General features: G+C 39.9%; 1 protein-coding gene across 1 annotated transcript in view; it reads left to right on the top strand.

The window, feature by feature from the left end:
• Positions 1-14,734, top strand: part of exoc2 (exocyst complex component 2) — a 302,692-nt gene that overhangs the window by 143,988 nt on the left and 143,970 nt on the right. Inside the window, exon 11 of the mRNA XM_078539476.1 lies at positions 1,930-2,048. Coding sequence (XP_078395602.1) covers positions 1,930-2,048 — 119 coding nt within the window. The remainder of the gene's footprint in view (positions 1-1,929; positions 2,049-14,734) is intronic.

Raw genomic sequence — 14,734 nt, 5'->3', positions numbered from 1 at the left:
TCTAGATTCCCTCATTTGAGTCACCGGAAGCGTGTAATAGCAGCATAGAGAAAAATATGCCAAAGAGAGTTGGTGCCAATACGCAGCCCTGCTGTACCCTCCTGCTGATCTTGAAAGCCTCAAATGATGCTGCCTTGTAACTGCCAAAATTCTGCATGTTCTCGAGGTTTTCTCCTGATTTCCATTGACTTCAGTTTTGCTCCGGCTCCACCTTTGATGCCACCCTCGGTCAAACGCTGCCTTAATGTTAAGGGCAGTCACTTTTACCTCACCTCAGAGTTCGGCTGTTATGCCCATGTTGGACCAAGGTCTGTAATAAGGCCCAGAGCTGAGTGGCCTTACAGAACTCAAGCCGAGCATCGCTGAGCAGGTTATTGGTAAGTGCCACATGATAACACTAGAAAACACCTTCCATCACTTGGCTGATAATTGAAAGTAGACTGATGGGGCAGTAATTGGCCAGATTGTATTTGTCCTTCTTATGGACAGGACATAATGGCAATTTTCCACATTGTCAGGTAGATGTCAGAGTTGTAGCTGTACTGGCTAAGGACCAATACACCTCTCCTGAAATGTATAGACACACTGACTGATTTGCTGTTTATTTCCAGCATTTTCTGTTTCTGTTACTTATTTGCTTTTCTCAAGCCTTTTGTGATTGTTCATTGGTTCAAGTCCATGTTTATTGACTGGTACAGAGCCTGTAAATAGGCCTGAAGGAAGTAATTTGCCTCATTGTGCTGGTGGCGTCTCTTTGAGCTATCCAGCAAGTCCTGCTCCCCTGCTCTTTCTATATAGCCCTGCAAACCTTTCTTTCCAAGCATGCATGTACTTCCCTCCTGAAAGTTTGAATATTGAATCTCCTTCCACCATTTCCACCACAATTGAGTTCCAGATCAAACAACTTGTTGTGTAAAAAATGTTCTCCTCATCTCCTTCTATATTTTTTGCCAATTATCTGAACAAACTTAAATTCTCAAAGCGGCAAGCTGGTTTAATAGTCCAGGCATCTGAATTACCAGTCCAGCAACGTAACGACTACAGCACCATAGCAATAAGAGGGAGAGAGAGAAAAATATACACACGCATACCCACAAGGTTGCAACAGGAAACTGTAATAGAACAGTCTGCTCCTTGTACATTCAAATGTTGGATTGACTTTATAATTCTTGAAGGGGTGAGAAGTGGTTGGCATAAAATCATATATATTCATTCCCCTTTGGAAAGTTGGTATTGAATTGCTTTTGAGATTGGAAGTTCAGCACAGAATCAGATAGCACACCGAGATGTGAACAGTCCAGTTCTACTGGGAAACAGTAGCCAGGGAGCGAATTAAACTCTGTTGCATCATTCAACCATGCATGAGAGACCAAAACAGTTTTATATAATGTGTTGGTCTCACCATTATTAGAGATGATTAAAATATATGACTGGAAGGTGAGTAGTAGTGATGGTGGGAAGAACACCAATGCAATAATTAAAACTTAAGCATAGCTTCCCCCAATGGTTCAGTTTGCGATCTCTAGCTGACCCACCCAACCTGAGCAGTATTAGCTGATGTCAGCTATCACTAAAATTGGAACACTGCAATTCGTCTCATTGCCCCTCAATTTATGGAGGGGACAATAGTCCAGAGTGCTCACTCCTGATTGTTTTCTACTAATCCCTATTGTGAATTCGGTGGATCTCAGATAAGAATAAGAGTGGGTTGAGCTGTAATACCAGTATGGTAGGAAAACCTTCCAACATTACAGATATGGTCACTTGGGGATAGTTGTCTGCAGCAGATTCCCTGGACCTGTGTCCAGTAATAAGTGAGGTTAAGACAAAATTGGCAGTGAAAGAAATGAAGAATTTCAGCTTGAAAACTATATTTTTTGTTTTGCAGTTTACCGTTGATTTTAATCATTATTTTGACATTGCCTACAGATATCTATCCGAGCTCCACGCACCAGGTGACCCTGCCTGGCAGTGTATCATGGCCCAGCACAAGTGGATCCTACAACTAATGCAGAATTGCAGAGAGAACTATGTCAAAGGACAAAAAGGTAAGTTTATTTTAAAAATAAAGAGGTTTAGTTTCAAGAACTTAAAATATTTGTGTTCTCTAGAATATTGCTTCTACATACATTATGAAGAATGTGATAGACCTAAGGATCTATCTTGCTTTATGTTGAATATATTTAAGAAGTTTATAGGATTGCTGTATCGAGTCTTAAGATGGCCTGCTATGCCTGGTTTCTGGGAGGGTAGTCCATATTTCTGTAAATAAGAGAAGTGTGGAATACACAAAGTGGTCTGTAGCTCCAGGAAAATGGTTCTTCTCTTTTTGTCAGTTGCTTCTAGGCAGCTCCCCAACAAGTCTAATAAATTGCTTTAAGAAGATGCACTGTGTCATTTAGAAATGAGCTGGTTGCATTGCCTAACAGATGCCAAGTCTTACATAGGTGATGGAAATAATATTATAATGTTCACATTTATCATCTATGGCTTTTGCATCAAGGAGTCAATGGAGCACAGCTCTGGTATTTTGTGTTGTGCTGAAAGTATGTGACTGGCTTGCCAAAATTCTGAGAGGCTGCCCTGAAATCTTGTGAAATTGAAATTTGATTGAAAACATGGATCAATTTTGAAGGAAGTTTGGGTCACAATCATAAGACAAGACCAGAAATGAATTGTTAACCTGATTTCCTTGACAGCTTAACCCTAAACATGTATCTCTTGAGCTGAAAAATTGAGGTTTGCTCCTAATGTGAGTATAGCCCTAAAGATGCATTTATTCGTTGAAAAATGGGGGTTCAATTTATATGTTGAGTATAGACCTAAACATGCATTGTGGCACCAAAAAACGTGGATCATCTAATATACTGGGTCGACATACATACTGCAACCTACGGTATTGTTGCTTTCCAAACCCAGAAGCTGTTTTATCATGTTAGCCTCACTTGCTAAATGGAAAGCTGGGACTTATAAACAGATAATCTTGTAAGAAAGATACATCCTACTGTAGATCATGAATTTTTTTAAAAATTTACCTTAAAAATTAATTTACAACAGATAAAAGTCTCAAGTTTTAAGGTTTGTGTCTTCGGGTTTTATCTTTAAAAAAAGATTAAATGACCTCATGCAGTGGGTTTTCAGCTTCACTGCTGCAGGATGGAATGACTTTTCATTTCTAATACATAAACATTTGAGTTAACAGGGTTCTTCTGTGTAACGGTGTGTGCAGCCATATTGACCACTTGCTGGTGAGGTGTAATTGAAGCACATGCTGACAGAAGGCAGTTGTTTAATTTTTTTTACATTTTTGTGGAGAGTTTGGCAGACTGAATGGGGAAATAGAGAGAAACCACTACCACTAAGCCATGATCAGTGCTTCTGAGCAGATGTGCTGCCCAGGAACTGTTCTACATCACAGAAACTCCCACTCCATGAGATGCTACAGCAATTGGCTGTAAGCTGGGATATTTCTAAAACTTAAATCCTAACACACCGCACTTCTCATCATAATTTATTAATAATACTTCTGGATTGTCTCTCCCATTCTAATAGGAGCAAAGGAATGCTATAACATGTTAATGTAAGCAAAAACTCTTACAGCACAACACGTAGGCAAGAGCTAATGGGATATTCCAAAACCTTCAACAACACTGAGTGTATGCTTACCTAATATGATGGGCAGAAATACCTAATTTATGTATTAGAGTTCATCATAACTATAAATGCAATTTTTCCCTGTGGAGATTCTACTTTTGGAAAATATTTTGCTGACTGATGAGACGATGTTCAGATTTATAGCCAGTTTAGGTTGTATTTTATCAAATCAGTTTCGGCCCTCGACATACCACCCTATCTAAATGTTGGCCCCGTACATAACTGTTGAGCGTAGGTAAAAATGTCTGTCATATGTGGGAAATGCCTAGCATGTGAGAAAATGTCCATCAAGCATAAAATCCTGATTGCCTTCATTATCATATTCTGAAAAAAAAACATATCAATACTAAGTTCTCTTAACACACCCTCTCTCCCACAGTCATGGGGATTACACACATGTGCACCAGTGAGCCCCCTGCTCGTTGAATAAGTGTTTATTTCTCATGCCCAACTTCCATGCTAACACTTTACCAATTGCTAACCCCCACTCTGTCTTCTGAGTGGAAGTGCCATTGGGTCCAGGCCTCTTTTTAACTTTCAGATACTACTTAATCCCAGTATCTCTTCCATTCCCAGCCTTTGTTCTCTCTATTGTTAAATGTTTCCAGGCCTGTGCTCTTCCCCTTTCCAGGCGCTGCCATATCTACTTCATTCTGCTCTTGAAACCTGGACTGACCTGAGCTAAAAGCTCAGCAGATACAACCTCTTAAAACTCACCCTTCAGCTCAAAATCCAGAATCCTGCTGTGTTTCTGAGTTAGACTTCCAAGGTTCCCAAACATAACAGCTTGTCTCTCAATAACTTACCCCAACCAACTTCCTCCACTTCCCTTCTACTTTTGGCCTCCGAGCTCACTGCAGTCCTTCCCACTTCATTTTTGGCTTCTGTCCCTGTTACATTTCCACCTTCCCAGCTTCTGATTGCTAATGCATCTCTGCCTGCAGTTTTGACCCGACTAACTTATGTACCCGGACATCTAGCGACGTGACTGCCGTGAATATCAGAAGTAAGTCAGGTTTCTTTATGGGGATGCATCATGTCCCATCCAATTTTCCAATATTCACTGTGTTAATTTGAAATGGGAGAATCTCCCCATATATGTATTTTTCATGAGCGATGCCAAGGCCGATCAGAGTGTGTATATGCTTTATTTTGCAACTTTGGATAGACTAATTAGTGATAAGGTGGGGGAGATCATATTTTCAAATATACCATGGAATGGTAATGGCTCAGATGTTCCGACCAAGGTCGGAGCCACTACGTCCGATGTCGATCAGACCAGAAAACTGTGCACTTACCCAGTTACTCTTAAAAAGATCAGACTTCCGATCCACGATGCAGAAGAATCCCTCAGTGCAGGAATCCACATAGAGACCTGCGAAGAGGATCAGCGCAGAAGATATGCCCCTTTTTATGGCACTAGCTGCTGTATGCTAGTATTTAAAGGCCCAACCTTTTAATGAAGGTGTGGGGGTGAGTGAATGGGTGGGTGAGTGGGCGGTCACGGGAGTAGTCGGGTCATGTTGGGAAGGGTAGTCGGGCTGTGATGGGGTGGGGGGTCGTTGGTTGGGTTGGTGAGACGGGGTGGGGGGGTGCTGGTTTGGTCAGGTGTTAGTTGGTCTCGTCAGAGGAGTCGGGTGGTCAAGGGAGGGTGATTGGGGCGTCTGTAGTGGAGTTACACTGGTGTTAGACCAAGTTTAAATGTGTCTAGGGGTAGATGGTGGCATAGTGGCAATGTCATTGGACTATTGATCCAGAGGCCCAAGCTAATGCTCTGGGGGCAGCTGGTGGAATTTAAATTCAATTAATAAAATCTGGAATTGAAAACTAGTCTCAGTAATACTCGATGATCATAACCATGAAACTGTCGTGAAAACCCACCTGGTTCACTGATGTCCTTTAAGGACCTATCTGGCCTGGTCTTGCCTGCATGTGACTCCAGACCCACAGCAATGTGGTTGACTCTTAACTTCCCCCGAATTGGCCCAGCGAGCTACACAGTTCAAGGGCATTTAAGGATGGGCAACAAATGCTGGACTTGCCAGTGATGCCTATATCTTTTATATCCTGCAGAAGAAAAGAGAAATTTCTGCATGATAGCTTTAAAACTACACTGGAGGGAAAAACAAATACCAATACACAGTTTGGATTTCTAGTAGTACAGCAAACATTTAGAATTTTGTCTCAGACAGAAACTTTATAACAAAAGTGTAATTACTCAAGCCAAGCCTTTCAATGTTATGCACTCATGGATTAGGCCAAACTTTCAACCTGTGGAAGGTGTTGTTACCCCTATGTGGTAAATGATTTCAAATTTTGGGTCATTTAATTTTGGCAATTTATAAGTGATTCACTTTTCAAATAAATGCTGGGCACTCCTTTATTTAGGCCCAGAAGGACGAAAGTACTGCCTCAGTAATGCTTCATCTGTTGAGTTATGCCCCACATGGCCTATTTTAAGTACTTGATTATTTGAATTTATAATGCTATTTTAAAGAGTTAACTGCACTTGGAAAATTCCAGGATGCCCTTTTGGTTTTCCTGGCAGCTCAGTATGGTAGGACCTTGTGCTTCAGTGTGGCTGTATTGAAATTTCATTATTCTGGTTTTGCAGGTTACTTTTATGTAAAAAAATTTTGTAGATGCCCATTTTTTAAAAAGGAGCTCTCAGCAATTTAGCAAGAATACCTAGGTAACATTTTCTCACGGGCCCCATTTGGCACTTTTCAATTTTTTGCTAACTTGTTAAAAATACATTCAAAGTATTTGCTTCAATGAAAAGTGCTTTTTTGGCTCTCTTGGTGAGACCTTCTATTTTTGCATACATTCTTGTGATAACGGCACAAAGTATTTGTCTATTTCAATTTTACCTTTTAATAATTTATAATGGGCCAGATTTTGCTGAAAAAATAAGTGTCTGAATGATGCACCCCGTAATTTATTTGCAAATCAATAACTTTTAACTCTAATCCTGAGTTGGGGATATTAGTGCAGGGTCCTGGGGAGCAAGGGCGTTGCCCATTGGAAGTTTGAATTTAGGTCCACACATCAGGACTGCGACAGGGTCCTTGTGCATCTTCTAGGAAGCTACACTCTGAATTGCAAATTACCACAAGCTGCTTGCTGATTTGTGCCACACTGCATGGAGTTACAGGGTTTGCACAGTTTTTAAAAAAGTATTTGTTCACTGGATGTGGGCGTCGTTGACTAGGCCAGTATTTATTGCCAGTCAAGTGGGCTCCTTTGACCTTGATCGTGTCAAGGTTCTTGAGTGTTATTGGAGCTGCACTTATCCAGGCAAGCGGAGAGTATTCCATCACACTCCTGACTTGTTCCTTGTAGATGGTGAACAGGCTTTGGGGAGTCAGGAGGTGAGTTGCCGCAGAATTCCCAGCCTCTGACCTGCTATTGTAGCAAAAATACACTCTTAACATTGTGATAATTGTCAATGTTTCCCAATCATCCTTTCTTGCCCAGAAGGTAAACATTATAAATGTTGAACAGAAACAGAATTACCTGGAAAAACTCAGCAGGTCTGGCAGCATCAGCGGAGAAGAAAAGAGTTGACGTTTCGAGTCCTCATGACCCTTCAACAGAACTGAGTAATATTAAGAGAGGGGTGAAATATAAGCTGGTTTAAGGTGGGGTGGGGGGGAGAGAAGTTGGGGGGAGGCAAGCAGTGATAGGAGCAGATAATCAAAAGAGTCTCTTTCCTTCCGGTTGCGAATATTTTTAGGAGGTGTTAAGAATGTTTTTTTTAAATTACTTGTCTGTTTATTTTTCCTCCCAATCTAATCTTATTTCCCCCTCTTTATTTCTCTTTCTCTACCTGATTTGACATTGAATTAATTCACTTTCCATCTCAGTCTTTTCTCTGTTTTATCTCAATCATTTAACCTTATAGGATAAGCCCTTTGGTCCCAGCATTTACCAAGTTCCTGGATGACCTGTTGCTCTCTCTAGTTATCTTTTGCACTTCCAACAGCTTTGTGGGCAAAAGAATATATAAACTTAAACATGAAATTGTAAGCCTAACTAATGGACTAAAGCATGAGATGCTCCACTCCAGCAAAACCTGGCCCAACATATTTAAAAACTGAAGTGAATGATGGATCTTTTTGTACCTAATAAAAAAAAAAGCACAGCTGGCACAGTTTTGGTTTTGTTTACAACTGATTATTTGAGACAGTTTGATCTATTTTTAACACCTACTGTAACTGTTTTGGAGTTGTTTATCTCATTATTTGCCGAAGTTAAGTTTTTTTTAAGTAAGCCAAGGGCTTGGTAACATAATGAGACAATGGATTGTAATTTGAATGTCAGTGAGGTCATGGTGTTAAGTGATGGAAATTTCCACATGACTGGATTGCATGTTCAAATAGTATAAATTGACTACATCTTTGTCTTAGCGGTGTAATAATTTTAAAATTATTGCAGTTTTTTCATGCCATTATTTTTAAGGAGTCAACAATAGGTTCCATACTTAACCAAAGTATGTTTTGTATGAAACAAAAATAAAATTACCCGGAAAACTCAGCAGGTCTGGCAGCATCTGCGGAGAGGAACAGAGTTAATGTTTCGAGTCCGTATGACTCTTCAACAGAACTAAGTAAAAAATAGAAAAGAGGTGAAATATAAGCTGGTTTAAGGGTTGGGGTGGGGTTGTGGGTTGTGGGACAGGTAGAGCTGGATAGAGGGCCAGTGATAGGTGGAGATTGCCAAAAGATGTCATAGACAAAGAGGTGTTGAAGGTGGTGATATTATCTAAGGAATGTGCTAATTAAGGGTAGAAAGCAGGACAAGCAAGTCGAAGGGATCGAAATATGCTAAAAGGTAGAGATAAAACAATGGATGGAAATACATTTAAAAATAATGGAAGTCGGTGGGAAAAGAAAAATCTATATAAATTATTGGGGAAAGAAAAGGGGGATCGGAAAGGGGGTGGGGATGGAGGAGAGAGTTCATGATCTAAAATTGTTGAACTCAGTATTCAGTCCGGAAGGCTGTAAAGTGCCTAATCGGAAGATGAGGTGCTGTTCCTCCAGTTTGCGTTGAGCTTCACTGGAACAATGTAGCAGGCTAAGGACGGACATGTGGGCATGAGAGCAGGGTGGAGTGTTGAAATGGCAAGCGACAGGGAGTTCTGGGTCATGCTTGCGGACAGACCGAAGGTGTTCCGCAAAGCGGTCACCCAGTCTGCGTTTAGTCTCTCCAATGTAGAGGAAACCGCATTGGGAGCAGCGAATGCAGTAGACTAAATTGAGGGAAGTGCAAGTGAAATGCTGCTTCACTTGAAAGGAGTGTTTGGGCCCTTGGACGGTGAGGAGAGAGGAAGTAAAGGGGTAGGTGTTGCACCTTCTGCGGTTGCATGGGAAGGTGCCATGGGAGGGGGTTGAGGTGTAGGGGGTGATGGAGGAGTGGACCAGGATGTCCCGGAGGGAACGATCCCTGTGGAATGCCACCGGTGAGGAGAAGGGAAGATGTGTTTGATGGTGGCATCATGCTGGAGTTGGCGGAAATGGCGGAGGATGATCCTTTGAATGCGGAGGCTGGTGGGGTGATAAGTGAGGACAAGGGGGACCCAAATAATTTATATAGATTTTTCTTTTCCCACCTATTTCCATTATTTTTAAATGTATTTCCATCCATTGTTTTATCTCTACCTTTTAGCCTATTTCGATCCCTTCCCTTCACCCCACCCCACCCCAACTAGGGCTATCTGTACCTTGCTTGTCCTGCTTTCTACCCTTAATTAGCATATTCTTTAGATAATATCACCACCTTCAACACCTCTTTGTCCTTTTGTCTATGACATCTTTTGGCAATCTCCACCTATCACTGGCCCTCTATCCAGCTCTACCTATCCCACCCACCCTTAAACCAGCTTATATTTATATTTCACTTCTTTTCTACTTTTACTTAGTTCTGTTGAAGAGTCATACGGACTCGAAATGTTAACTGTGTTCCTCTCCGCAGATGCTGCCAGACCTGCTGAGTTTTTCCAGGTATTTTTATTTTTGTTTTGGATTTCCAGCATCTGCAGTTTTTTGCTTTTATCTATGTTTTGTGTGAGCCAGATTGCACCATTGTGATGAGTGATTTTGGCTCCAAATTAAGTCATGTTAACAGCCCTAATAATTAGAGACTTATTATAAAGTCATTTAACATGGTATGACTAAATCATTAAAGATTATGTTTGAATGGACTCGTATTGGAATATTTCTATTTGCGTAATATAGATATTATCGATACTGAATAAAATCACAATCTTTCTATATCCCTGTTTTAGTCTAGGGGCAATTTTACTAATCATTCCTCGTGAGATCTGGCACCTGTCCTTAGTATTGACTAAGACAAAATAAGGCGCCTGAGAATTGATTGCATAACTCATCCAGGGCCTTGTAGCTTTTATGCTAGTATTATGTTGTGGCCTGGTTAATATTGACATCTTCATTATATTTGAAATTATTATTTTCTCTGACCCAGCACTCATCTTGGATATTTGATTTAAAATGCAGAAAGAAGGAATTTGCTTTTAGACAGTGTCTTTCAGATCTTTGGAATATCCCAGAGTACTTTGCAGCTAAGCAGATGCTTGCAATAGATGGGAATTGTTCTTATTCTTTGAGGGTACATATGCCCATCACCACATCTCTTTTCCTCTAGGCTAGTTATCTATCAGCTACCTACAATGCTATTTAACTTAGTAATGTACTTTGCATGTTCCTCTGTAAAATGTGGTTTAAAAACATTGGCCCAGATTTTGCTAGAGTGGGACATCTCTCAGCAATTTTTCCTGCATGCAGAATTTCGCCATGTAAATTGTTGGAAGTGTGAGCTGGAAATTATGTGGTGAGTGTGATAGTGAATCTGGGACCTTGATGAATGGTGGGACCACAGTCCATCTCCTTAAGCATTGAGATTTAAGAGGAACAACAAGAAGGAAATGGGGTGAACTTAAGTCAAACCAGGTACACGAAGAGAAAATAAAGATTGGATTAGGATGGAGAAAAAGGAGACAAAGGAAAAATAAAAAAGTAATATTTTAAGTTATTCAAGCAGACTAGCTTTATAAAGACCCCTTTAGATAGTCTGTGCAGTTGAAGGTCAATTAGTCTTGTCCATGGGAGTTCTTTAGAGCTAGGTATATTTACTTAGTCTCAGCTTGACAAATAAACAATCGTATGTAAACTATAATTTTAATAGAAGAATGGAAATTGTATTCTGATGCTGTATCATTTTTTAACTGAATTATCAAAGTTGAATTATATGCCAATAAACCATTTTCACATTAAATATGAAAGGATGTTTAAAGGAGAGCAATCCTGGCAAGCAAAGTACTTTTTCAGTGTGAAGTGATCCCCTGAGAAACTAATTTTTAGAAATGAATTTATTCCCTAGCCATTAAAGAAAAATCCCAAATTAGCAGTTCAGGATCAGCACATCACTATTTTGGGATTCCCAGCTGGGAGAAACCTGTCAGCAGGTAGTTCTCATTCCGTAAACAGAGATCAACAATCTTCTTGGTTTTGCGTGCCACTCATTTAACTCTGGTTCAGTGCTGCTAAGGCTTGCCAGGAGAAATAAAAGAGAGAAAAAAATTGTAATTATTAAGTGCAGAGACATAGGTCCCGATTTTAACTCTGTAAGTGAATGGATTTTGAGTGAGTTAAAAACTTGCTCTATTTGCTTACACATGATTTTGCTTATCCTTTTCTATTGCTTTTTTAATGTAAGTGAAAATTTAAATGTAACTTTACTATTCTATTTTTGCCCAGGGTGAAAGAGGCTATTGACACCGTTGATTTTCATTTCGTAGCACACCTGTAATTTAATTACTAGAATTTGCAGTAGCTCAAAGAGTGTATCTTAGTGAGTATTGAGCATCACAAACTGGAAAATTTCTCTGTTCAATCCCTGTTCTAGGTCTTCTCAGCTGGGGCAGGAATAGGGGTGCTCTCTGAGATTGGCCTCAGAGTAAAAGAAGGGAGATAATTGATCAGATTTCCTGTTGTTCTTTGTTATGGAACAAGGCTTGATGAGATTACAGCTGTAAGCATGAAGTAAGTATAGCATCAAACATAGCTGTGATTCCCCCATGCTTTAAAAACTTGCTGAGACTCACCCTATAGACAAGACACTGGAAGATGGGTGACATCTATAGAATTGTACCCCAACTAGGTGTTAACATTTTCAGGAAAGTACGCTTATTAAAAGCACTCTTTAAATTTTCCAGCATCGTTGTGTTACCATTCTGGTAAAAGCAGGTATTAATATAGTATCCTAAAGATACCCATGATAGCTAAGTTTCTTTTCAGTGTGGCAACTAATTTTGCCATCAGATACAGCAATACATTTTTTTAGCCATCATTAAAAAAAAACTTTCCAAGAAATAATTTTTTGTATATTCAGTAGTTGGCAGCAGAATATTTATTACAACATAATAAAGTTGAGTTTCTTTTTAGTTGCCAGTGGATCTTTTGTCTGGTTTTTCTATTTGTGGACAACCTTGACGAAAATGATTTGTTTTACTTAAAGAAGCTGGGAGTCTTTGCTTACTCAGACAGGCATTTTTGAAACAAGGGAAGAAAAGCAGCTTTCCCCTTTTCACCATTGACACATATAATTACTGGTAATTAATTTTAATCAACACTGTTAAGCTGTGCTTTGGATAAATAGAATAGAGGCCAACACTTGGTTAGCACAATCTCATGCCTGCTCAAATTTACAAACTCAAATATTCTAGTTCATCCACAGCTTTGCCAGGCATTTAATTACTTATCATCCTAGAATTTCAAATTGTCAAAACATTTTCTACATCATTTCTACATCATTATCCTATTTTATGTCATAATAGAGCTGATGTAATGTCATAACATATCCACCTCCTCTAGTCACATCTCGTTAATTTAAAGTGGCATTCCTGTGCTTATTGAACTTTTAAAAATAAAATTGAACGTTAAACTGTTTTACTTAATTTCATTAGTAATTTGGTTTGGGACATGATTGGAAGTTATTTGTAAAATCTAAATCTGTAGCCACGCATACATTGTGTTTCCCATGTGAATATCTACTTAACACATAAAAATCTAACCATTGCCCCTTGACGCTCAGTGGCATTACCATCACTGAATCCCCCACTATCAATGTCCTGGGGGTTACTATTGACCAGAAACTGAACTGGACTAGCCATATAAATACTGTGGCTACAAGAGCAGGTCAGAGACTAGGAACCCTGTGACAAGTAACTCATCTCCTGACTCCCCAAAGCCTGCCCACCATCCACAAGGCACAAGTCAAGAGTGTGATAGAATGCTCTTCACTTGCCTGGATGAGTGCAGCTCTCACAACACTCAAGAAGCTTGACACAATCCAAGACAAAGCAGCCCACATGATTGACACCCCATCAACAAACATTCACACCCTCCACCACTGGTGCACAGTGCAGCAGTGTGCACCATCTACAAGATGCACTGCAGGAATTCACCAAGGTTCCTTAGGCAGCATCTTCCAAACCCACAACCACTGCCATCTAGAAGGACAAGGGCAGCAGATAGATGGAAAGACCACCACCTGGAAGTTTCCCTCCAAGTCACTCACCATCCTGACTTGGAAATATATTGCGCTCCGCCACTGTCACTGGGTCAAAATCCTGGAACTCCCTCCCTTACAGCACTATGGATATGACTACACCACATGGACTGCAGCAGTTCAAGAAGGCAGCTCACCATCACCTTCTCAAGGGCAACTAGGGATGGGCAATAAATGTTGGCTTAGCCAGTGAAGCTCACGTCCCATGAATGAATAAAAAAAATTAGGTTCTGCTTTGTGACTATTGGAAACACAGTTGCTGTCCACGCATTATGCATTTGCTGATCTTGACCTCATATGAAGGACTAGAATTACCTCCTAAACCAGATTCAATATGAAAGTATTTTTTGTGCTAGTTCTACATTTTGCTTAAGTCAGATTTAACATGCATAATGTAGGATTGAATGTATATAGGGATTGAACCAGGAATTTATCTGGCTTGTGATGTTCGATACTAGGTAAACTCTGAGCCATTTTGCTTCTAATAACTAAATTACAGCTGTGCGCAGATATGAAAATCAAAATAGAAAATAGAATCTTGGAGGTAGCTTTGACAATAAAGGACCCATGAGATAAGTGGAGACAGTAAGTCTAAAGGTGTTAATAAATTAAGGATCCAATGTGGAGCCAATGCTTTCAGGGAGGAATGGAACCTCAAAATCTGAAGGAACTTGATGAGTTCCTTCGAATGGAGTTGACACTATCAGGTCACTGAAAAAGTGATTAATGTACAGGAGGAACATATGGAAGCAGAAAAGTTATGGAGAATTATTAGAAGTCTATTTCCTTTCATCAATGCTTAATTCCCCATAAAGTGCAAGTCTGATACTTCACATATCTGACAACACTCCCAGCATGTCTTTTGCATCTTCCTGGACAAGGTGCAAGAAAACACATGGCACCTAATGGGTGATCTCTTCTTACCTCTAGCCTTGAAGCTCCCTTCCCCATCGCAACCTTTTTAGTGAACAAAGTGAACTTTGACGAAAAGAGGTGTTTACTGCACTGACAATGTTTCATTGCATTAATACAACTGTGGTCAATGTTCACCTCTGTTTGTCCCTGTTGCTGTTATGACAGTTATTCTATCTATCATCCTATCTATATATTATTCTATCGGTCACCTTCCCTCTTCTAATATCCTTGCTGTGTTAAATCATATGATCTCCTATTCTAGCCTATTCTTTCCCAGTGACTCAAAACTGGCTGAGTGTCTTTCACTTATACAAATTTCAGCTTTTTAATATGTGTGCCTAGTCACTATTTCCAGATTTAACTCAACTTGACGTTTCAAGCTTGCCTGCCCCATGCATTGCGGGCCTTGGCTCTTTCCCTTAATCTCATAATATAAAAAAATGTGACAGCCAGCATCTTAAAACAGTATTGTTTTTCAATATAGTTAGTTAGTGCAATTTAAATGCTACGCTTTTAGATAGGGTGGGAGGTGATCTTTGACAATAAGTTGATGCATTGATAATGTTTTATAGTT

This window comes from Cetorhinus maximus, chromosome 3 (genome assembly GCF_964194155.1).
Source record: "Cetorhinus maximus chromosome 3, sCetMax3.hap1.1, whole genome shotgun sequence".
NCBI lineage: Eukaryota > Metazoa > Chordata > Chondrichthyes > Lamniformes > Cetorhinidae > Cetorhinus > Cetorhinus maximus.
Note: the sequence above shows the minus strand (reverse complement) of the source record. Positions and strands in the feature narration are given on the sequence as shown.